The 25,206-nt window shown below is 40.2% G+C and overlaps 1 protein-coding gene across 1 annotated transcript in view; it reads left to right on the top strand.

Annotated features, from left to right (window-relative positions):
* LOC104598240 (protein NLP9) overlaps positions 1-21,869 on the top strand; it is a 32,696-nt gene extending 10,827 nt beyond the window's left edge. Inside the window, exons 4-5 of the mRNA XM_010260187.2 lie at positions 18,783-18,906; positions 20,448-21,869. Coding sequence (XP_010258489.1) covers positions 18,783-18,906; positions 20,448-21,490 — 1,167 coding nt within the window. The 3' untranslated portion in view covers positions 21,491-21,869. The remainder of the gene's footprint in view (positions 1-18,782; positions 18,907-20,447) is intronic.
* Positions 21,870-25,206: the final 3,337 nt, after the last annotated feature.

Here is a 25,206-nt window from a genome sequence, read left to right as displayed (position 1 = left end):
AATGGAGGTGGGCAAATTTATTGAACTCAAATTGGGTCAAGACTGTGGACCTGTTCTTGGATTTTACACTTGATGATATATTTAGAAATTGGGGGTGGGGGCAGTGGCTGCATCTTCTTCAAAAAAGACAAAAATAGCAAGGGAGTGGACTCCCCCAACTAGAGGGTGGTGGAAACTGAATTTTGACAGTAGTATGGGTGACCTTGGGCCTTCTAGCATTGGAGGAATAATAAGGGATGAAAGTGGAAGGATCTTGGCAACATACTCAGGTTCAATAGGGGAAGGAGATTGAGTAAGGGCTGAAATGATGGCAGAAAGCATAGGGGTACAGAAAGTTAAGGAATTGGGAGCTGAAAGGGTGATTGTTGAAAGTGACTCCAAAGTTGTTATCAGCTGGCTCTTAGAGGAAGCTGGTTGGTAATTTAGGAATGAAATAAGGCACTTGAAATGGTTCTCAAAGGATATGCATATAGAAATTAAATGGGTGCAAAGATCACCTAATGGCTTGGCTGACTGCCTAGCTAATCAGGGAGTTAATAGACACCAACTATTTTGGGCTTTGATGTAAAATGCATGGGTAGGTGGAAAGCTAAGGCTGTATGCACTCAACTTCTTGTTGTACCTCTTAAAATTACTGAATGGAAATTTTCATTGTGTTGCTCATCAAAAAAGAAAAAATTTATTGAACTCACAGCAGTGAGGATTGTACACTAGGTAATGGTTTGTGATGAGTTCAAAGGAGTATAAATTAATGATTTAATAAGAGAATGAAAAGTAGTCACTGAAGGCTGAAGCTCAACTTTGATGGGTGCAGTTTAGGAAATCTGGATGCTTCAGGAACTGGTGGAGTAATTAGGGACTGCAGCTGTAACATTCTGTTGAGTTTCTCAGGGTCAATAGGAGTAATAAACTCCCTAGAAGCAGAGATACAGGCCTTACTGCCAGGGCCAAAATTAATTGCATTGATGGAGCGGATTGAGATTGATATAGAAGGGGACAGTCATACAATTATATCTTGGATGCAAGATAGGAAGGATATCCCATAGAAGGCCAGTTCTCTAATGAGATAGATTCTTTCGCTAGGATGAAATTTGAATACCTCATTCAAGTGGATTCCTAGAAGTGCCAACAGCCGGCCAATACTAGAGCAGTTAAGGGATTTTTGGATTGGAGAGAACTGGGGCCAGGATTCAATTTGTAACTCTCTAATGTAATATATTGAGAATAATGATAACTTTTGTGAGCCATGCTGGCTTTGTGCTTACCTCTTCCAAAAAAACTGCTGGCTTTGTACTTACTTGGCTTGCTACTCTTTTTGGGGTAGCTCAGTTTTGTCTTAAGGAAATACTGTTATTTATCAAAAAAGAAAAAGTTTTTCTTTTTTCATGTGGCTTTTGTCATAGCACAATCAGGAACACAATCTCCTAGCCTGTAACTACAAAGAAAACAGTGAATTAGTTGAGAAATAGTAGAAGAAAATATAGCAAATTATCAGATAAGAGATATTCATGGCATGCTTCCATAGAACACAAGGCTCCACCGCACTTTTTTTTACCTATGCTAGTTGCTAGTGCTTGGAGGAACAGGGCTCCACAACTCCTCTGTTGAATATTGGAACAAGGGCCTTAACCCAATTACTTAATGCATAAGAAATAGGAGATTATCCCCAATAACTGATTACATGCTGAACTGATGATATGTTCTATAATCTATACACCAACAAAACAACTGATGATCAGTTGTTTTCTTGAATTGTTTATTGTTTAATTTTTGTCTTATTGCATGTTTAGTTATGTTAACTTGTTAATCATTGTTTTTTCTAATGCTTATTAGTTTGTTAGTTTGGATTATGAACTTAAAATTGTTCTGGTTGCCTCATTTTTGTTGTGCTCTATATAAAATAATAGGAAAATGGAAACATGCCCTAGAAAAATATCCCATAGTTAACTTGTTAATACTTGTTTTTTCTAATGCTTATTAGTTTGTTAGTTTGGATTATGAACTTAAAATTGTGCTGGTTGCCTCATTTTTATTGTGCTCTATATAAAATAATAGGAAAATGGAAACATGCCCTAGAAAAATATCCCATAAATTGCTGAGTTTATTGATATAATCCCTATATTTTAGCTTTTTCAAGAAAATAATAAAACAATGGACTTATTGTACATAGGTGCTGATGTGATATGCTCTTTCATTTTGATACTTATTAATACAATCACTTGACTTTAGGAAAAAAAAAAAATACTGGAATGACTTATTAAAAACCATTTCCCAGGTGATGCCTAGTCAGGTACCAAGACACCTAGACAACTAAGGCACTCCTTTGTCTCTCGGCTTTGCCATACCACCCTGGCAATTGTGTACTTAAATAAAATTTTCAGTTACCTTTCCAACAGGACCAAGATATTGTGAACAAGGATCAAAATTTTTATACGATACACCCCATATCGGGTGTACATATCGTATCTTTTGGTTCCCGAGACACCTGTTTACAGGTGTTTTCAGGAACCCATTTTTTAAATTATATATATATATATATAACCAAAAAAATAAAAAAAAATGGGGGGAATATCGTTAGAAGTACTGATACACCTCTGCTGGTACACAGAGGTGTATCAATACTTTGAACCATGATTGTGAAACTTATGTGCCTTGAGAAGCTATGATCATTTTGATGATTCGAGTGTTATTGGTGAAGTGATTACAGTGTTTCCAATCCCTGGTCCATTTTGGAATTGCTTTTTCTTTACTTAGTTCTAATAGGTGATTACCCACGAAAAGAAAAAAGAAAAAAGAAAACCTCAGTTGTAACAGGAATAATATCAGATATTTGGATATTCTTTAAGTGTCTACTTTAGCATTTAATTGTCTTTATGTGCTAACTATAGGTTTACCTCTCAAACCAAGGTTCTGTTTTTTTTTTTATCAGAAGAAAACAGATTTAATTAAAGAAATAGATAATACAACTTGATGGCCGGAGTGTCATCCCCAAAAATTCAAACCCAAGTTACATAGGAGCCCCAAAGTACATCAGGTTATGGCTTTTCCCAAAATAAGCTAGGTCTGTCAGCTCCTTGCTTTGCCAAGATGTCTGCCATCCCATTTGCAGTTCTTCTTATCCAGCTAAAAGTAGAATTGAACCTCTTTTCTAGGATATCAATTTCCCTGAAAGCATATCTGTATCTCCAAGGAGCTGAACCGAGTTTCTTGGTCCATGAGATGACTAATTGTGAGTCTCCTTCAACTTCCAATTCCCTTACTTCTTTCTAGCTGTACTGCAAAAACCAAGGTTTTTGTTTTTTTCTTATATACTAATGTAGTAAAGCTACAACATAATTTACTTGTGCACTTCATACTTCTTGCATGATAATATTACCTTCCAAAAAGGACATCTCTAAAAAGTTAAAATTGATCCAAAGGCCAGAGGAAAAGAAACAAATAATTATGGAATTGCCACCAAAATAGGGAGAATTACATGTACTTGTTTTCTTTCTCAATGATTTATTTCCCTCACCCATGTCTTTGTCATTTCATTGAATTGACTATTCATACCATTTTTTTTCTCCTAACTTCTTCTGTTTTATATGTTCTGGGTAATTTTTAAATTATGGTCTTTGAGAGAATCATGGAAAGGAGGAAGAGTACAGATAACAGGTGAGGATATTGGAGGGTAAAAAAGATCAAACTTGACAAAGGAAAGAAGCTGAGAATTTTTCTTGCTAGAGATGGAAAGATGAGAGAGAGAGAGAGAGAGCAGAATTGGAGGGGGAAAAAGATCCAACTCAAAGGAAAGAAGCCGAGAATTTTTCTTGCTAGAGATGGAGAATGACATAATGAGGTGGCTGGACAAGAAACAAATTTTAATGAGATGGAAATAGGAGAAACTACCAGGATTACTATGATATACATCTTGACACAGGAAACAAGAAACTGAGAAATTTTAATGAGAAATTTTCTTGCTAGAGATGGAAAGATAAGAGAGAGAGAGAGAGAGAGAGTAGGACAAAAGGAGGTGGCTGGACAAGAAACAAATTTAAATGAGATGGAAATAAGAGAAACTACCAGGATTACTATGATATCCATCAGCTTCATTGTGGTAGTTATCCACTCAAATTTTATTATCAGGTTGCTTTTCTTGTATCTTATTGCCTGTTTAGTTTCTTTAGACTAGTAAGCGCACACATGATTTGCACATGGAAATTTTAGATGATGATAGTAATAATATATGTCCAAAATTTTTTATATTTCTGTGTATAAAAATCATTCTTATTTACCAAACTTATTTTTTTGGTCAATAGTACAAATATATATAATATTAGAGATGTGCTTAAATGTTTTCTACAAAACATTTGACCTGGATGGTTGAATTTGCTTACCCACAAAGCATGATCGGAAGAACAGTTTCATTTTTTGGGTCAGTTTAGGAAAGCATGGGTTTTATATTGTTAAAAGCATTAGGTACGGATCTAATCAATAGAATTTATTGGTGAGAAAAATACCTTAATATAAGATTTAAAAAGAGAGAATGGGAATTAATACCTTAAATATAAGACTTTGTAAGAGGGAATTAAATGAGATGAAAATTACTATTTTTTTTGATAAATGAATAATAATTTTATTAATAAGAAAGGAAGTATACATTCACCCTAAGAGGAAGCATGAGATGTTACCTCCCCTTAGAGGTGAGAGCATAAACAAACTCTTAACAGAATACAATCATAGAGTGGCAGAAAATAACTCAACCCTTGAGACCCCTTGTTTTGCCAAAGAATCTGCCATGGCATTTGCTGATCTGCTGACCCACTGATAGGTGACTGACATATTCCTTGTGAGCCAATTAACTTTCTAAAGAAGATCCCTGTAGCCCCATAGAACTGTTTCTGGACTCGACAACCAACCCACTACCACCTTAGAGGTGAGAGCATAAACAAACTCTTAACAGAATACAATCATAGAGTGGCAGAAAATAACTCAACCCTTGAGACCCCTTGTTTTGCCAAAGAATCTGCCATGGCATTTGCTGATCTGCTGACCCACTGATAGGTGACTGACATATTCCTTGTGAGCCAATTAACTTTCTAAAGAAGATCCCTGTAGCCCCATAGAACTGTTTCTGGACTCGACAACCAACCCACTACCACCTTAGAATCTCCCTCAACTATCAGATTTTCTACTCCTAGTTGGTTTGCAGCCTGTATTCTATGCACCACAGCCAATATCTCAGCCTTTATTGAATCGCCAACTCCCACTGGTCCTGAGAAATAGGGATAGGATGTTTCTATCCTTTCTCTTAAGATCCCTCCTATTACTAGTTCAAATTACATTTTATGATCTCACAATTAGAAATAATGACTAAATTCAAAAATAGGGGCATTTTAGTAAAAAAAGTTCCACAAGATTATTCATACTTTTAAGAGTAGTATAGATAGATATTAGACGTGTTCAATTTTTTCTGCAATTTTTATATTTCTATGTATATAAAAATAATTCTTATTTATCACACCTTTTTTGTTTAATATGATGAATATACAATATTAGAGATATGCCCCAATGTTTTCTGCAAAATTTATGCATCTTTTCATTTTTTGTGCTTTAATCTTTTTTTTTTTATTTTATTATTTAATTATGACATCAAAGGTTGACACATTTAACCCAAAAGTTAAATTATTGACCCACAACCAAATAGGAAAATAATTTCATTTTTAGTTATCTTAATTTTGTATTTGATTCCATTTTCAATAAAAACAAATCTGATATACCACACTTATTTTTTTGTTAATATGATTAGAATATTAGAGACATGCCCATACAATTTTTTGTGTTTATTTCTATTTAAAATTTTATTATTTAACTATGACATTCCAATTGACCCGGACGGTTGAATTGCTTACCTGTCACCTAGGCGGAAAATTGGTTTTGCTTTAAAAATGTGGGTTTTGTATTGTTAAAAGTATTAAATATAGGGCTGCCAATGGATTCCAAAAGTCCATACTTGATTTGACTCCAAATCTGATTGTCCTGAATTTGGATGTGAGAACTTGCATCTGGTTAATAATTAGATCAAATGCTGATTTAACCCCATCCAATCTGATTAATACCCAAGTCCGATAAAAATTATTATTTTATGTATATATGTAGCATATTAATTGATAAGTTTATATTGTATATTTATATACATTTATTTTACATATACAAGTTAAAAAAAATAATTTTTTTAAACTCTTTTTAAATTTTTTGGCCATTTTAAAAACAATAAGATGGTTGCAGTTTATATCTGAATAATCCAATCTGATTTACAGACCTAGATATAGAACTTATAAATATAAATTTATTAGTGAGAAAAATTCCTTAAATGTAGGATTTTATGTGAGAGAATGGGAGTTAATACCTTAAATATAAGACTTAATGAGAGAGAATTAAATGAGGTGCAAAGTAGTAGTTCAAATTACATTTCATTCCTTACAATTTAAAATGCAACAATTGAGTACCCAAACTTTCAAAACGTGACAATCCAGTACCTGCCGTTAACTAGTTGTTAATCAGCCATTAAGTGACATTTTAAAAAGACACAAATGCCCTTCAAGTGTCATCTAATTTTCTTTATCAACTATCCAAACATTGACAAAAAAATTAATAGTCCCAAAGCCTTACCTCTTCTATTCAAGAAAGTTGGGGTCACCAGTATGCCCATTCAAACATAACCCCAACTTTCTTGAATGGAAGAAGCAAGGATTTGGGACTATTAATTTTTTATCAATGCTTAGATGGTTGATAAAGAAAATTAGATGACACTCGATGGGCATTTGTGTCTTTTCCAAATGCCACTTAACGGCAGGTTAAATGCTGATTAATGGCAGGTACTGGATTGTCACGTTTTGAAAGTTTGGGTACTGAATTGTTGCATTTTAAAGTTCGGGGACCAAAGTGGCACTAGGCACAAAGTACAGGGTACTAATAGGGAATTTTCCCATTCAAAAATATGGGCGTTTTATTCAAGAAGAAAAGTTCCACACCCTCATTCACACCTTTAAATGTAGTATAGGTATAGATCTATTTAGGTATCTGCATTTTGTGTATTGTTAGTACTTTTCCTATTTCTGAAGACATTTGGAAAAACCTCTTTGTGGTGTGGCAACTGAGATTTGGGGAGAAAAAGTTGCACAGATTGGATGACACTTTCTTGCAGAGAATGGAATGACTAGAAAAATGAAATTTAGGGGAGTTCTTGCTGAAGGCAAAGGAAGAAGAAAAAGGCACAATATGAAAGATAAAAGGAAATATCTGTGTTCAGATTAACTAGTTGAAAACTGGAAATTGATATTATACTAAGGCCAGTTCTTGCAGAGATTGTCATTAAACTGATAAGCTCACTTTGATATTCTGAAAACCTGAGCTGGTTCGAGGGAGCTCACCCTCCTGAAAACAGAGTAGAGTAGAGAGGAAGAAGAGAAAGGAAGAAGAGAGGAGAGATGGAGGAGATCAGTAGGGTTGCATTTTTCATGCCCAGAATCGGTGAGGTAATACAATACTTATACTTTCTCTTCCGCCTCTCCTGCACATGGCTTGACTGAGATGGCTAACTAACTGGGGGGACGTGGCCTCCTCACGTAAACAAACCTCAGTGGCGGTTGTACATGGGAGATCGAGTGCTTCTCTCGTGCTTGGCCTGGCTGCTGCATGTCGTGGGCCTGGGTCTCCTGTGATGGGCCCAAATGGGTAGTTGAGGGCCTATCAGTCCCACCCTCTTCAAGAAACACCTTGTCCTCAAGGTTGATGTGAGGATATTGGTCTTTCAGTTGGTCATAGTCTTCCCATGTGGCATCTTCTGGTGGCAAGTTCTTCCACACGACCAGGGCCTGCTTGTGTAACTTCTTGCCCATTTTGACCCACCTTATATTTCTGATTGGTTGTGGCTCAATCAATATGTTCCCGTCTTCAGTGAACTGTGGGAGGGTTGGGCTGACCTTAGTGGTAGGACTTAGACATGGTTTCAGCATGCTGACATGAAAAACTGGGTGTAATTCAAGGAAGTAGGAAGCTCCAGTTTGTAAGCTACCTGCCCTACTCGTCCAATCACCATGAATGGGCCAAAATACTTGGGAGCTAGCTTCTGCCAAACCCGTCGGGCTACCGAAGCTTGTCGGTAAGGCTGGACTCTTAAGTAGACCCAATCCCCCACTGCAAATTCAAGCTCCCGATGATTGCGATCATAGGCTAATTTCATGCGCTGTTGGGCTTTCTGCAAATGCAGCTTGAGGGATCTCAAAATCTCATCTCTGTCCAATAACTGGGCTTCTACCTCAGCCACTGTAGAAGTCCCCTTTTCGTAAGGAAGCACAGCTGGAGGATCTCTCCCATAAACTATTTTAAATGGAGTGGTCCCTGCTGAAGCTTGGTATGTGGTGTTATACCAACATTCGGCCCATGGCAGCAGTAAGCCCACTGTTTGGGCTTCTCTCCGATGAAACAACGCAAGTAAGTTTCAAGGCAACGATTGACCACCTCGGACTGCCATCTGTCTGGGGATGGTAGCTGGTGGTGTCAAGCACATGTACTCCTTGAGCAGAAAAATAAGAATCCCAGAATTTTCTCATAAAGAGGGGGTCTCTGTCAGTCAAGATAGAGTTCGGAGTGCTATGCAATTTGGCTACCTCCTGGACATAAGCTCGAGCCACTGTGGAAGCTGTGTACGGCTGTGGTAGCGCCAAGAAATGAGCATATTTGCTTAGGCGGTCCACAATTACCAGGATCACTGACTTCCCTGCTGATTTAGGCAACCCGGTAATAAAATCCATGGTAATGTCTTCCCATACTCGTTCTGGAATGGGTAAGGGCTGAAGTAGACCTGCAGGAGACTGGGTGCTATACTTGTGCTGCTGGCATATGTCACAACAGACCACATAACTCTGAACCATACGTCTCATTCCCCTCCAGTAGTAGTGGCTCGCTATCCTCTTGTAGGTTCTGAGAAACCCGGAATGCCCACCTATAGCCGAGTCATGAAATAGCTTGAGCAACTCCTTCTGATACTCTGATGTGCTGGCTACTACCACACGACCTTTATAGAAGAGTGTAGTACCAGTTACGGAATACCCTGGCACTAAAGTGGGATCCTTGCTCCATTGGGATCAGGTTCGGCTGAGTTCTGGATCTGATTGTGCCTCCTGCTGGATGAGGTCATACAAGGGGTAATTGGGTTTAGATAGGCCCATCAGCTGGAAATCTTCTACCATGGATAGTGCATCTGCCACTGCATTTGAAGGCCCAGGTTTATATTCAATATGAAAATCGTAACCCAGAAGTTTGTAGGCCCATTTTTGCTGTTCTGGGCTGAGAATCCTCTGCTCCAATAAATGTTTAATGCTTTGGTGATCGGTTCATACCATAAATCTCCTTCCCAGAAGGTATGCCCTCCATTTGTGTACTGCTAAGGTAATCGCCATCAACTCTTTCTCATATGTGGACTTGGCTTGGGCCTGGGCTGATAGAGGTCGGCTGAAGAAAGCCAATGATTGCCCATTCTGCATTAAGACTGCACCAATCCCCTTCCCTGAAGCATCAGTTTCCACCACAAATTCTTTACTGAAATCTGGAAGAGCCAAGGTGGGAGGCGATGTGACTGCCTTCTTAAGATATTGGAAGGCCCCTTCTGCTGCCTCGTCCCATATAAAGGATTGTTTCTTCAACAACTTAGTGAGAGGTGCGGCCAACATACCATAACCGGCGATGAAACGTCTGTAATAACCAGTCAGTCCGAGGAACCCTCTAAAGTGACTTTTGGTTCTGTGGTCTTGGCCAATTGACCATGCTTGAAACCTTGTCCGGGTCTGTACAAACTTTCCCACCTGTTATTATGTGCCCAAGGTAATGAATATGGGTCAGTCCAAAGGAACATTTAGTGGGCTTGGCAAACAAGGAGTGCTGCCTAAGTTGGTCCAAAGTGCGACGCAAGTGTGTTAGGTGTGAGGCCCAGGTGGGGCTGTAGATAAGTATATCGTCGAAGAAAACCAATATATAGCGTCGCAGATAGAGTCTGAAAATGTCATTCTGAGCCGCTGACAGGTAGATGGTGTGTTGGTTAAACCAAATGGCATAACCACAAATTCGTAGTGCACATCTGAGGTCCGAAAAGCCGTCTTATTTATATCTTCTGGGTGGACTCAGATCTGGTGGTACCCGGACCTGAGATCCAGTTTGGAGAAGAAGAGGGCCTGGCCCAATTCGTCAAACAACTCTTCTATCAATGGAATGGGATATCGGTCCTTCACAGTGATGTTGTTGAGGGCTCGGTAGTCAACACAAAATCTCCATGTCCCATCCTTTTTCTTTACTAGTAGGACAGGTGAAGAGAACGGGCTGTTACTGGGCTGAATGAACCCTTTATCCAGGAGTTCTTGGATCATCTTATCCACTTCTGCCCGCTGATAATGTGGGTACCGGTATGGACGGACATTTGTGGGAGGAGCTCCCGGTTGGAGTACAATTCGGCTGTGGCCGAGACAGGTCCGGTTCCCCTTAGTATGCAGGTGAGTCCCTCATGTTGAAACTGCATTGTAAGGTCAGCTCAATTGCACATTACGGGGCCCAATTGTTGAAGCCATTCGACGCCCAGAACTATATCAGCCCCTGAAAATTCAAGGGGGTGCAGGTCTATAGTGAAGAGTTACCCCTGAATTTTAAGCCTAACTGATTTACATTTTCCCTCACATCTGATTCCTTGCCCACTAGCCACGTTTACAGCAAAGGGAGCTATGGGTTCCACATCCAACCCGAGTCTCCGGGTCAACCCAGGGGTGACAAAATTTAGAGAAGTTCCACTGTCGATTAGGATAGCCACTTTTTGGGCCTGAACCCACCCTTCCACCCTCATGGTATGTGGGCTCTGACAGCCCGATAGAGCTTGCAAAGAAATCACATAATATTCAATTTCCATGGTTGGGACTGCTTCATTGGTTCCAACTTCCGGTTCCCGTTCACAATTGGCACCCTCCTCTTCAACCTGCAATAGGTAGAGGTGTGGGGTCTTGCACCGGTGCCCTTGGATAAATTTTTCGTCACAATTGTAACACAACCCTTTTTCTCGACGGGCCTGCATCTTGGTCCATGAGAGCTTCTTGTAAGGTACTACCATGGTCCCAGGGTTCTTGGGTGCTGGGGCTTCTGGTTTAGTGCCCGGGGTGGGAAGTAAGGGTCCCGGAGCTGAATCTGCTCGACTGGTTGGGGTTCGTAACAGGGGTCCAACCACTGGACCAGTCAATCTAGTGGTTTTTCTTAATCTGTTTATCCTGTCTTCTTGGAGTTTAGCTAGCCCGATAGCAGAGAAAAGAGTTGAAGGCTGCAATGCTTTTACTTCAATCCAGTAGAAAGCCTTGTGTGCTGATTTCGGCCAAGCTTCTTGTGAAAGGAAGAGGAGAAAGTTGGGGGTTTCAGCAATAGACGAAGGAAAGGGAAGAAAAGGAGAAGAAGGTCGACTAGGATAGTGATATATAACCCTAGCCGCCAGCCCCTCATTCTATTTATAATTAACTTAAATATGGGATATTACAAAGATGCCCCTAGTAGGGTGGCAACTCAACTAAGTACTTACAATTCTTTTAAAAATAAAAGACTAATGGGCCCAAGGCCCAACAACTTCTTAATTTAAAAGAAAACAAACTAAACATAAATCTGCCCAACATAAATCAGCCCACTCAACACTCCCCCTCAAGTTGGGAATAGATGTCACACATTCCCAACTTGCGTAGATCATGTTCCAGCTTATTCTTCGCAACACCTTTTGTGAGAACATCAGCAAGCTGCAAATCAGAAGAAATGTATGGAAGACAAACTTCTCCAGAAGTTACCCTTTCTCTGATAAAATGTCTATCTACTTCAATGTGCTTAGTTCGGTCATGCTGGACTGGATTATGGGCAATATTGATTGCTGCCTGGTTATCGCAGTATAGCATCATAGGTTCTTCTGCCTGTACACCGATTTCTTCTAACAGAGAACGGATCCAGAGAAGTTCTAAAACTCCATGTGCCATGGCCCTATATTCCGCTTTTGCACTTGATCTTGCCACAACTGTTTGTTTTTTACTCTTCCATGAGACTAGGTTACCCCCAACTAGGGTGGACACTCCTGAAGTTGATCTTCTGTCATCAAGGCATCCTGCCCAATCCGCATTTGTATAGGTCTCTAGCTTCAGTTGTCCATGATCAGTAAACAATATGCCTCTGCCTGGATGTCCCTTCAAATATGCAAGGATCCTGTCAACTGCCTTCCAGTGCTGATCTCGTGGAGCATGCATGTATTGACTAACTACACTTACTGCATAGGAGATGTCCGGTCTTGTCATACACAAGTATAGTAGCCGACCCACAAGTCTTTGGTATCTCCCAAGGTCCTTCACTGGTTTACCTTCTGATGCACTGATTCTATGGTTCTGATCAATGGGGGTGCTAGCTGCCTTTGTTCCAAGCTTCCCTGTCTCTTGGAGAAGGTCCAAGACATACTTCCTTTGAGAGATAAAAATTCCATGTTTTGATCCTGCAACTTCAATGCCTAAGAAGTATCTTAGTTCTCCAAGATCCTTAATCTCAAATTCCTTATGCAGATTCCTCTTCAGACTATCAATCTCACTCAGATCATTCCCAGTGACAACAATGTCATCCACATAAACAATTAGGATTGACACCAAAGATCCCCTGCGCTTCACAAACAAGGTGTGATCAGATCGAGTTTGAGTGTAGCCAAAAACAATTAGGGCTTTTCTGAATCTGTCAAACCATGCTCTGGGAGATTGTTTCAAGCCATATAGTGACTTCTTCAGCTTGCATACCTTTCCCTTTTCAGCATTATCATAAAAACCAGCTAGAAGATCCATATACACCTCTTCTTGAAGATCCCCATTTAGGAAAGCATTCTTTACATCCAGTTGTAACAAGGGCCAAGAGTACGAAGCAGCAAGAGAAAGGAGTATCCAAACAAAGGTCATCTTTGCAACTGGCGCAAATGTCTCTAGATAATCAATGCCATAGGTCTGTGTGTACCCTTTTGCAACAAGTCTTGCCTTGTACCTCTCTATACTTCTATCTACCTTATATTTTACTGTGTAAACCCATCTGCATCCAACTGTCTCCTTGCCTTCTGGTAGGTCCACAATCTCCCATGTTTGATTCTTAATCAAAGCCTCCATCTCTTCTTGCATACCTGTCTTCCACTCAGGTTTGGAGAGAGCCTCACTAACACCCTTGGGTATAGACACTGAATCAAGAGAAGAGAGAAAAGTACGGTAGGAAGGAGAAAGTCCACTATAGGATAAGTACTGTGAGATACAATGAGTAGTGCACTTTCTCTTCCCTTTTCTAAGAGCAATAGGGAGATCAAGGTTATCTGTAATAGTGTCAATAGGATCAATGGGAACTGAAATAGTGGGATTAAGAGGAATACTTGAATCCGTATCAGCCGAATCTGGAGTCTCCAAGGGATCGACAGGAAGTGGTGTGAGTTCTACTGTAGTGGAATCAACCGCCTTATGGAGTCTCTGTCGTGAGTAATGTTGTGAAATGGAACGCAAAGGAGGTGGCAAGGTGGGTGACATCGGGTGGTGGTCAAGCATAGGAGTAGACACAGGAACTGGAACTGGGAGAGGGATAGACTGCTGACTTACTTCCCCAAAACACTCCCCCTGTGAAGGATCCTTTGAGAAGAAGTACGTAGATTCAAAAAAGGTAACATCCATAGTAACATACCGATTCCCAGAGACTGGATCATAGCAGCAGTACCCTTGGGATCAAGCTTCAAACGGTAAGGGCCAAGAATATGTGCAAAGCAGACACATCCAAACACCCTTAGAGGAATATGAAACATCTCCCCCTGAGGAAAAAGAAGGCTGAATGGGGTCCTGAATCCGAGTACACGAGAGGGCACTCTGTTAATCAGATATACTGCTGTGAGAACTGCATCACCCCAAAACCGAACCGCAACTGTAGATGTGATCATCATGCTTCTTGCAGTCTCAACAATGTGTCTGTTCTTCCTTTCTGCAATACCATTCTGTTGTGGACTGTAGGAGCAGCTGCTCTGATGGACAACACCATATTCTAACAAATACGAGGCAAGGTGTCTCTCAAAATATTCCCTAGCATTGTTAGATCTGAACATCTTTATTCTTGTCCCAAACTGTGTTAGTACCATCTGGTGGAATTGCCTCACCAAGGATGGTACTTCATCGCGTGATTTCATCAGGTAAATCCAGGAATATCGAGAGAAATCATCCACAAACAGGAGAAAATAGCGATAGCCGCCCATAGAGGGAACATGATAAGGGCCCCACACATCCGAATGAATAACATCAAAGGGAGAAGAACATCTTTTATTACTAGGTTTAAAAGAGTGTCTACAATGCTTCCAAGTTCACAACCCTCACACTTCAAACTTGACAGACTCACAGACTCAAACAGTTTTGGAAACAAACAACTCAAAGAAGAAAAGGATAAATGACCCAGACGGTTGTGCCAAAGCATAATCTGACCCACAGATTTTGACTCACTATCTCTGCAAACATGATGGCTTTGGTGAAGAGGGAAAGCATCTAGGAGGTAGATTCCATTCACTTCACGACCACTCCCAATTGTCCTCTTTGAATCCAGATCCTGCAAAATACAGCGTCTAGGAGAAAAAATCATCGAGCAGTTCAGATTCTTAGTCAAACTACTAACAGATAACAAATTAGTGCTCAATCTAGGAACATGGAGGACAAAGGGTAAGCAAATAGAATCATTAATCTTGACAGATCCCTTCCCAGCAATAGGAACATGGGATCCATCAGCTGTGGAGACCCTATCTCTGCCAGAACAGAGCTGATAAGAGGAGAAAATAGTGGAGCAATGGGTCATATGCTCTGAGGCTCCAGAGTCTATAATCCAAGGAGATCTCTCCTTACTTGAAGCAGAAACATAGTTTTCAGTGACATGTGAACTACATGTGTGGGCAAAGGAGGTAGAGTGAGCTCCACCTGTGCTACCTGTACCTTGTTGTCCGCTTATGGCTGAACTAGAACTAGTTGTATCCCTTTGATTCAGAAGTAACCCAAACCTCTCAAGCTCGGCCCTTACTGCAGCAGCTGCAACGGACTCCAAAGCAGCTATAGTAGGGGGGACTGGAGTATCACTGGTAACTGCTATGTGCGCATTTCCTTTCTTATTCTTCAATCTGGTCGGCACAAGATGTGTGTGAAGCTTCCAACAAGTGTCTCTTGTATGCTTAGGCTTCTTACAGTAGTCACAGACCATGTCCCTTTTGTCTTTCTTTTTGTTTTCATTGCCATTCGGTTTAGATTTCACAACACTTACCATAGCAGACTGATCAAAACCGAGATTTTTCATCATTACATCCCTCCTGCACTCCTCTCCTGACACAAAAGCATATGCTTGGGAGAGAGTGACACTGTCCCTAGAAAGAAGATGATGTCGTGCAATGTCATACTCAGGGTTAAGGCCAGCAAGGAATTCGAACACCCTATACTTCTCTAAATGTCTTTGATAGGTAGCTGCATCCTTGGTGGTTTCCCAAGCAAAGGTCTCTAGATGGTCGATCTCCTGCCACAGGGTCTTAAGGACTGAAAAATAGGCTGCAACAGATCTATCTCCTTGCCTTGTGGCAATAATTTGATTTCTCAGTTGATAGCCCTAGCAACATTCTCCCTTTGTGAATAGGTTTCTGCAACCCCATCCCATATCTCCTTAGTAGTGTTTGCCCATAAAAAATTTTTACTTATATGTGGCAACATAGAATTACACAACCATGTCATTACCATATAATTTTCCTGCACCCACCGGGAGTTGCCAGTTTCAGGTTTCACCTCTTCACCAGTAATATACCCCAATTTTCCACGAGCCCCAATGGCCATCTTTGCAGATTGGGACCATTCCAAGTAGTTTGTACCATCCAACCTAACTGTAGTAATGGTCCCAGCTCCGAAGGGGTCTCCAGCACCTCCTCCCACTGGTCCCATTTCATTCTCGGGCTTATATTCAACTCTGTGTCCCTCCATGTGTCTCAAAATAGGTATAGAAAACAACCAAAAAATGCAGCAAGAACAAACAGAATACCTTCTGGAACCAACGACACTCCTTTGGTGTCCTGGACTTTCTTCCCACGAAAGATTCCTTTTCGGTGGGATGGGAGAAGAGAGAGAAAAAGCAACCGCCCTCTCAAGAATCCTCCAAACCACATGGAACTTGAATCGCCCCTTACAAAAAACCCAGAGGAACCCTAAAAATTAGGGCGCCACTACGTAGGTCAAAATTGAAGAGTCCGACAAAATCAGGACTCTTCCCCTTTCTCCAATTTTTCCTGATTCTGATGAGAAACCCTAGACCAGCTACAGGGCATACAGATCCATCAAGAAAATCCAAAAACTGGGCTTACCTGAGAGCTTCGATCAGCCTCTTAAATCTCCATGCAGTCGGCCGATCTAGGGCTGCAGGAGTGAATCTCTTCAAGAACCTTCAACCTGCTCTGATACCAAGTAGAAAACCTTATGTGCTGATTTTGGCCAAGCTTCTTGTGAAAGGAAGAGGAGAAAGTTGGGGGTTTCAGCAATAGACAGAGGAAAGGGAAGAAAAGGAGAAGAAGGTCGACTAGGATAGTGATACATAACCCTAGCTGCCAGCCCCTCATTCTATTTATAATTAACTTAAATATGGGATATTACAAAGATGCCCCTAGTAGGGCGGCAACTCAACTAAGTACTTACAATTCTTTTAAAAATAAAAGACTAATGGGCCCAAGGCCCAACAACTTCTTAATTTAAAAGAAAACAAACTAAACATAAATCGGCCCAACATAAATCAGCCCACTCAACAAATCCGTATGTCTTTCCGTAAACCCCCGATGAAACAGCCAACCAGAGCCGTTTCTGGCCAACCATGCACACGGGTGGCTAATCTCTCGAACTCAGTCTGATACTCCCATACACCACCAGTCTATTTGACGCGGGACAAGGATTCATCAAAATTTTCATACCCAGATGGTCCGAACCTCACTCGTAAGGCTCCGGTGAAGTCCATTCAAGTAGTCAAGGGGTGTGTTTTTCGGTACCATTGGTACCACATAATGGCCTCTCCATCGAGGTGGATAGAGGCAATAGGCACTCGTTGGTGCGCCGGGATCTCATGATATTCAAAATACCGTTCAGCCCGATAAATCCAAGGTACCGGATCATCACCCGAGTAAACTGGGAATATGATCTCCGTCATCTTACCTGGGGTGATCCTGCCACGTCTACCCGCGCTGCTACTGGATCCTTCCGCTTGTGGTTCCCTCGCCATGGGTGTGGATAGTCGCTCGAACTGCCCCACCAGTGCCGATAAGGTCTCCTTGATGTCCTTCAGTTCTGATGTGGTTCGGTGAACTTCTACTTCAATCCGATCAACATGATCATCTACTGCGGTGGATCTTGTATTAGTCATCAGTGCTAGGCTCTGATACCAATTGATAAGCTCACTTTGATATTCTGAAAACCTGAGCTGGTTCGAGGGAGCTCACCCTCCTGAAAACAGAGTAGAGGAGTGGAGAGGAAGAAGAGAAAGGAAGAAGATAGGAGAGATGGAGGAGATCAGTAGGGTTGCATTTTTCATGCCCAGAATCGGTGAGGTAATACAATACTTATACTCTCTCTTCCGCCTCTCCTGCACATGGCTTGACTGAGATGGCTAACTAACTAGAGGGACGTGGCCTCCTCACGTAAACAAACCTCAGTGGCGGTTGCACATGGGAGATCGAGTGCTTCTCTTGTGCTTGGCCTGGCTTCTGCATGTCGTGGGCCTGGGTCTCCTGTGATGGGCCCAAATGGGTAGTCGAGGGCCTATCACCCTCATTCACACCTTTAAATGTAGTATAGATATAGATCTATTTAGGTATCTGCATTTTGTGTATTGTTAGTACTTTTCCTATTTCTGAAGACATTTGGAAAAACCTCTTTGTGGTGTGGCAACTGAGATTTGGGGAGAAAAAGTTGCACAGATTGGATGACACTTTCTTGCAGAGAATGGAATGACTAGAAAAATGAAATTTAGGGGAGTTCTTGCTGAAGGCTAAGGAAGAAGAAAAAGGCACAATATGAAAAATAAAGGAAATATCTGTGTTCAGATTAACCAGTTGAAAACTGGAAATTGATATTAAATTAAGGTCAGTTCTTGCAGAGATTGTCATTAACTCTTTGTCTCTTAGTAATTAAAGGATGCAATTTAATTGGGTTGGGTTATTCATTTGTTAAATTTTGAATGTGCCCAAACACTAACCTGAGCCCAATATAGTTGAAGTTCTTAAATTCAGGTAACCTGACCTTCAAACCTAAAGTAATTTATGGATGGAGAAGGTTATTTTTTATTAAATTAATTAAAGTTTACTTTGAAAGAAACTTGAAGGATAAACCTTGCAAAATTTGGTGCAGCTTTCTTTTATGATAACTTTTGATGCAAGTCTCAGATCTTGTTTTCTTGCCACTGGACATTAAGGTGACTATTTTATGCCTTTCAATGTGAAGATCAATTGACATATACCAGTTTTTTCAATGTATAAAAGAGGTGAAGTTTTAGGATAACTGTAACTCATGCTAATTCTTATAGGTTGAAATCAGTTCTGCATAAGTAGCATTTCTAGAATGACAAATATCTATTTCTCAAGGAGCATCTTGGTAGTTTAGAAAGAACTCACCTGCAACCATTGACAATATTTTTCTCAACTTGTTGATGTACTGGTTTCCTCTGTTTTTGAAATATCTTTTATATCATAGGCATCAAATTTCTCAAGGAAAAAGCTGGAGAAAAAGCGAAACACAGCAGAAAGAAATATTAGCTTAAGTGTTCTTCAGCAATACTTTTCTGGCAGTCTTAAGGATGCTGCTAAAAGCATCGGTGGTAAGACTTCACTTTTATTACATAACATTGAACATTCTCATCCATTGAAAGCATTAAATCATGATTTGCAGTCTTTGCATATTAAACCATGAATCCCCATATGGCAAGGGCAATTAAATAATGAACATAAATTTCACTTGGTAGGATGACACATCACATAATGATTTTAAGTATTTCATTCAGAACACTAAAGCAAGAGAATGTGTTTCTGCAATAATGAATATATCAATTACTAATTGCAAGGGACGTTCAAGACAAGGTTGTCAATGCCACAACCCTAGATTTAAGAGAAAAAGAAGGCAACAATACGAGGAAAGATGCTTGCTCTGGAAAGCCAGAAAGGTGTCTTATCCTCTGAATGTCTTAGGAGGCCGTTAGATAACAGCTGAATATGCTAAAACTGAGAAGTTAATTGCTTTGTCTTTAAGGCTCAGTTTGGGAAGATGCAAATACAAGGTTTAGAAATACCATATATAGGGTTTTGCACTGTACATAGTTGTATTTGAACTCTTCCCAAACTGAGCCTTAATGAATAAGTTTTTTAAGAATTAAAAAGAGCAAAAGAATTAAATATCCACAATCTAATCATTGAAGGCAACTCCAAGTAATCTATTTTTGGTTAGAAAAAGAAGAGAATGGACTCCGGGAATTTTCTTATGAAAAGAAGAAATTCAAATGGCTTTCCAGAGGCTTGGTAGTAAGATTTCAGTGGGCCAAAAGGAGTGCTAACTCCTTTGTGGATGCCTTATCCAAACAGAGGGTAGGAAGGGTTCAATCTATGTGGGCTTGTTTATCATTTTTGTGCTCTTGTTGTCCTTGGGGAGGGCTAAGAGAGTTTAACTCTCTTCTTGGATGTTGTAATTGTTGCTCTTTTATAATAAATTTTCTGTTATTGATAAAAAAAATTAGTTTTTAAGGAGGTTGTGGCTCCTCAATTGCTGAAAATGAAATTGGGTAGATCACAATACCCTTAAAAATTACATTATTTAATTATTTTATCAGCTAAAAGACAAAGCAAGAAGCCTTTCAGTTCAGCAACTTCAGCTGTTATCAAATGGCCCCTAAGTGTCTGGGAGACCATGTCTTGACAAGGTCATACTACCAACTTTTGTTGTAATTAAAGTCTAAAAATTGCTTTGGCAAAGCAATTCTGATCCTGTCACTACATGGACATAGGCAGATCCATGTGGCTAACCTGGATGGTGATAAACTATTAAATGGAAAGTTTTAACCTGCTATGTCAGACCTATACATGGCAGAGAACATTCTGTCATTGCAAGCTTCTAAGCTGGCAACATCATACACTGACTATTTTTGGGATGTTAGGGTCTGGTTTTGGCCTTGAGCCCCAGATACTTCCACTGTCGGCCTCCATCTATGCCAAAATGTACTATTTGGCATACATTTTACATTATGTATTAACATTTGAGATGTATTTAGGGCTATCTATGAGACCAAAATCAATAAGATACATGTAGAAGAGCTTTTGACTGCTAAAGATTTCTAACTGATTCTTTGCAACTTTTTTCCCCTTTTGCTAGTTTGCCCTACTACCCTGAAAAGGATTTGCAGACAGCATGGAATCTCTAGATGGCCATCTCGGAAGATAAACAAAGTGAATCGTTCATTAAGAAAAATACAGACTGTGATTGATTCAGTGCAAGGAGTGGAAGGAGGACTGAAGTTTGATCCTGTCACTGGGGGACTTGTCTCAGCAGCTTCAATTGTCCAAGATTTGGTGAGAACCAACGTGTTCTCCCCCCAAAAAAATCTGGCATCCAGAAACCCAGACTCAACAGCGAAACATGTAATATCAGTATCACCCAGGTCTCACATTGGGGGTGATTCTACTGCAGTGAAATTGGAAGGTGGTGATTGTTCTGCTTCTGCACAGCAAGGGGAGCCTGTAGGGAACATGCTTCTATCAAATACAATCAAAGGAGAAAGAGAACCTTTGATTGATTGTAGCCATGAATGTAAATTATTAGACTCTGGATTACTGCAACCAGTGAGATGCAACATAGGGGGCCAAAGCGAGGGTGGTGATTTGAATTTGTTGAGTTCTGATTGCCAAATCACATCACAAAGCTCAAGCTGTATGCCAGCAGCTGATGATATAGATGCTGGAATTGTTGGTGATGCGCAGCCCAGTTCTTCAGGCACGACAGATTCATCAAATGGCTCAGGTTCATTGATAAATGGTAGCGCATCAAGCTCCCCAAGCTTCAATAAACAGAAAAATTCAAGAGTCAAAACATGTCCCAGAGACAGTGGATCAGTAATCACAGTTAAAGCTACTTATAAAGATGACACAGTAAGATTCAAGTTTGAGCCTGACAGAGGGTGCGCCCAACTGATGGATGAAGTCGCCAAGAGGTTTAGACTTCAAATTGGGACATTCCAACTCAAGTACCTTGATGATGAGGATGAATGGGTGTTGTTGATGAGTGACTCTGATATGCAGGAATGTGTTGAGATTCTGGAATCAATTGGGTCTCGTAGTGTTAAGCTCATGGTCCGCAATCTGCCTTGTGGGACAGGGAGCTCTGATAGTAGCAATTGCTTCTTCACAGGAGGCTCATAACACTTCAGAGATGGGGTAAAGGTTGCATTTTTGTGACCTATAACCTGTTGCTGGGGCATTTTTTTGGTAGGTACGAGGATCCCTTGGAGGTCGAAGTGATGATGGTGGTAGCCTCTATTCATGGCAATAGATAGTCCTATACATTTTAGAAGTTAGAAGTGGCTTCAAGAATTTAAGGTGTTCTAAGAACTCTAAGGCAAATTAGCTTTGCAGTTCGTGTACCATTATGTACAGAACTACTGTGTGCACCTGCTGAAGGCATAGTGCAAATAAAGTTGTCAGGCTCAGAGCTTGTAAATATTTTACTGTAATATTATGTGTTGTTGCATGAATGTATTTCTTTCTGCATCTATACATATCCCCAGTTTGCATCTTTTGAAATTTGTCTTTGTACATAGATACAAACTGAAAAGTCAGCACCTTCCAAATTGTATACACGTCGAATTAGTAGGAACCAGTTGGCGAAATTTCGGTCTTCCGTATCATAAGGTTTTCAAGTCATTGGTTAGGATTTAGGAAACTTCTATTCGGGTTATTTGTATTACCAATTTGCCGATGACCCAGTAGTTGAGATGGTTGCATGACACCCCCTCCATTTAGGAGGTGTGGGATCAAGCCTGTATACATAGACTCTCCATGGTATATGAGATGGGAAAGATGTAATAACTAGAGTACAATTCAAACATCACAACTTAAGTCCCAATTCAGAGCCGGATGCTGATGGACACTCAGCATCCCTTTAAATCTGGTGGTGTGGGATAGAATACCCACAGAACTGCAGGTCCTGTGGTATGGTCAATGGGTCTTAGTGCATGTTGCTCTGTATCCAAATCCCCTCTGATGTGATCATATGAATTCGAGAATGATACCAGAAAAACTTGTAACCAATCATCCAGTATCATAAAAGTGGTAACCAATTAGGTTACTTGCAACCAATCAACCAATATCATAATAAAAGTGGTAAGCAATTAGGTTGTATATATAAAAAATCAGGGGGTTATTGGTCAAAGCCCTCCTAGTATATGTCTTTCCGGTACTACATAGATTTTCCGGCAGCATAGGAACAAGAGGAGGTTGATTTTAGGTAATCCAAATCCAATTTGATATTTTTGACCTGGCTGAGAATTGGTTTGCCAGGTGAGAATTACGTTGAGCACAATCCAAATTTTCATTCCTCACCCTAAAACCTAAGTTGGGTCTGATCTACAAATCAACTGTCTTGACACCATTCCGTGGTTTGGTTGTTTTGCCTTAACAGAGGCTGTTTCGTACCAGCACCAAACGACTGCAGAGACCAGATTTCCTATCCACTCTCTACCTGCTGTGAATTGCAGTCACACATCTTTCAATTCATAATAGAGACGTGTGGTTCCAATTCATGGTGGGTAGAGAGTGGGTAGGAAAAGTGAGTAGGAAATCCCGACTGTGTTTGCACGACCAATTGATTTGCGTAGGTCTCGTGTCATCTTCTGCTTTGCCTCCACCCTTGCTGTTCTGCTGCCTTCTTCACAAATCTGCCAGTCCCCTCTGCACATAGCCATGACTTCGAGAAAATTACAACACCAAGATTCCCTATTCACACCAATATTTGGGGTTCGTGCCTCATATGCACCAATCTACTATGATTTCCTCTTCATATTCTCCAAGTACTTCTGCTACTTCTTTTCTGAACCACAGGACGTAGTCTCTTGGTTCCTCTAAGTTACATTGCCTTAAGTTCCTTAGGTCAGCTAGCATCATTCTTTTTTCTAGTGTGAACCACTTCGTCAGGAATCTCTCCACCAGATCTTCCCATGTGTTGATGCTGTTGAATGTCAAGTTTATTAACCATGAATATGCTTCACCTGTGAGTGAGTGTTTTCAAGAATTTCCCCAATTTCAAATCTCCCATCTGTAGAGTAGGGTCTCAGAGTATCCTCAAACTTATTAATGTGTTCCCTGGCAGTTCCCAATTCTCCATCATACATCTGCCAAGTCGGTGGTGGTTGGTTGATAGGTGGGTAGGGCTTCTATGCAATATGGTTGGGATAAGGTCTTTGGTAGGATGAAGGTTTAGGCTTGTTTCTTGAAACAACTGATTGTAGACACTCCATGAGTTCTTCTTTGGTTAGATGTCTGGTGATGTTGAGCCTAGATCTACAGCTACTATAGATGGTGGACAGTGTACTGGCAATGTTGGTGGTTTAGGAGATTGAGGTCTTGGGGGGATTCTTACTTCTAGATGGTTCTTAGATGTTCCTAGCGTTGGGTGATTTTTTACTGGTGCGATGGGGTCAAGATCACAGGGAATGGTTTCTCTATTTATAGAAGTATGGGAACAAGGCTACATGTATGAAGTAAGAATTTCAAAATATTCCTTGGCTTAAGTTGTGCTTGGAGATAGATCTTGTAGATTTCTCTCCTCAAGACTTAGCACACGATCTTGGGTTTCCTCGGGAAGGGATGCGTGTTAGTACAACACCCAGGTACAGCCAGACATGGTTTTCTTGATACTAATTATGTGTTTGACACCTTTGGCGTGACCCTCATCATACTCGGGTATCAACTCATTAACATTTAACTTGCCTTGCAAGACATACACATGTAGTTGATTTGAAACCTTTCACAAGACTAGCTAAGCGGGCATGGCATCATCAGGTAAGATAGTTGACTCTTGCGAGCAAAAGGTGTTTGTTAGAAAAAAATACCTACATTTTGGTAGAAGTGGTTCTTAAAGAAGAGACCACTGTAATAATGGGAGATTCCTGACAAACTCCATAATTCCACTAAAAAGGTCTACCCGAGTTTTTAGGCCTCCCATCCATTATGGTTATGATCAAGAAACATTCTTAATGAAATTTGAGGATAATAAGGTGAATCCTCTAACTTGAAGATAAGCTATGAGGACTGAAATTGATTCAATGAAAACTAATTGAATTTGGACTTTTGTAGAATTGCCACCTCAAGTGAAAGCATTTAGTTGCAAGTGAATCTTCAAGAGGAAGAATGACCCAAATGGTAAAGTTGAAACCTATAAAACCCAACTTGTGGTGAAGTATTACACTCAAATACATATGAGGAAACATTCTCACTACCCATACCTATGTTGATGTGCAAATTTAACCAATCAATCCATGAGCTGAAATGAGCTTTAAGAAATTGAAATATCCGGTTTAACTCGATTGTTAAACAAATTAGCTTTAAGCAATGTTTGGATAAGCCTTTGTATAAGAAAGTAATGGAAGAAAATGGTAGCTCCCTTGTTATGAATGTGATGACATTTTACTCATTGGAAATTATGTATAAATTCTATCACAACAATCAAAGGTATGGCTCTCAGAAAAGTTTTGTGAAAAAACTAGGAGAAGTCTCCTATATTTTAGAACATCATCTTTATAGAGATGGGATAAAGCGAAATAGACCAGGTCCAAGAACCTAAAAACAGGCTTACAACTCAAATAAACTACAAGACCCCAGTTGAGACCCAAGCACTCTACTTTGGAGACCTTTAGCTGCTGTTGTCCAGGAGATTAGCCTTTTGGGTAAATAAGTTTACTCAAAAGTTTGGTGTTGTTATTTTCATAAGATCTTATGTTCTTTTGTTGTATGACAACATTAGGGCTATTACTTAAGCCAAGGAGTCAAAACATACTCGAGGTCAAAGAACATCAAATGTAAATAGTACATCATATGGGAGATCATTAAACCTGTAATGTAGTATTTGTGGAGAGTATTGA

This window comes from Nelumbo nucifera, chromosome 7, assembly GCF_055504915.1.
Source record: "Nelumbo nucifera cultivar China Antique chromosome 7, China Antique-T2T, whole genome shotgun sequence".
Taxonomy (NCBI): domain Eukaryota; kingdom Viridiplantae; phylum Streptophyta; class Magnoliopsida; order Proteales; family Nelumbonaceae; genus Nelumbo; species Nelumbo nucifera.
Note: the sequence above shows the minus strand (reverse complement) of the source record. Positions and strands in the feature narration are given on the sequence as shown.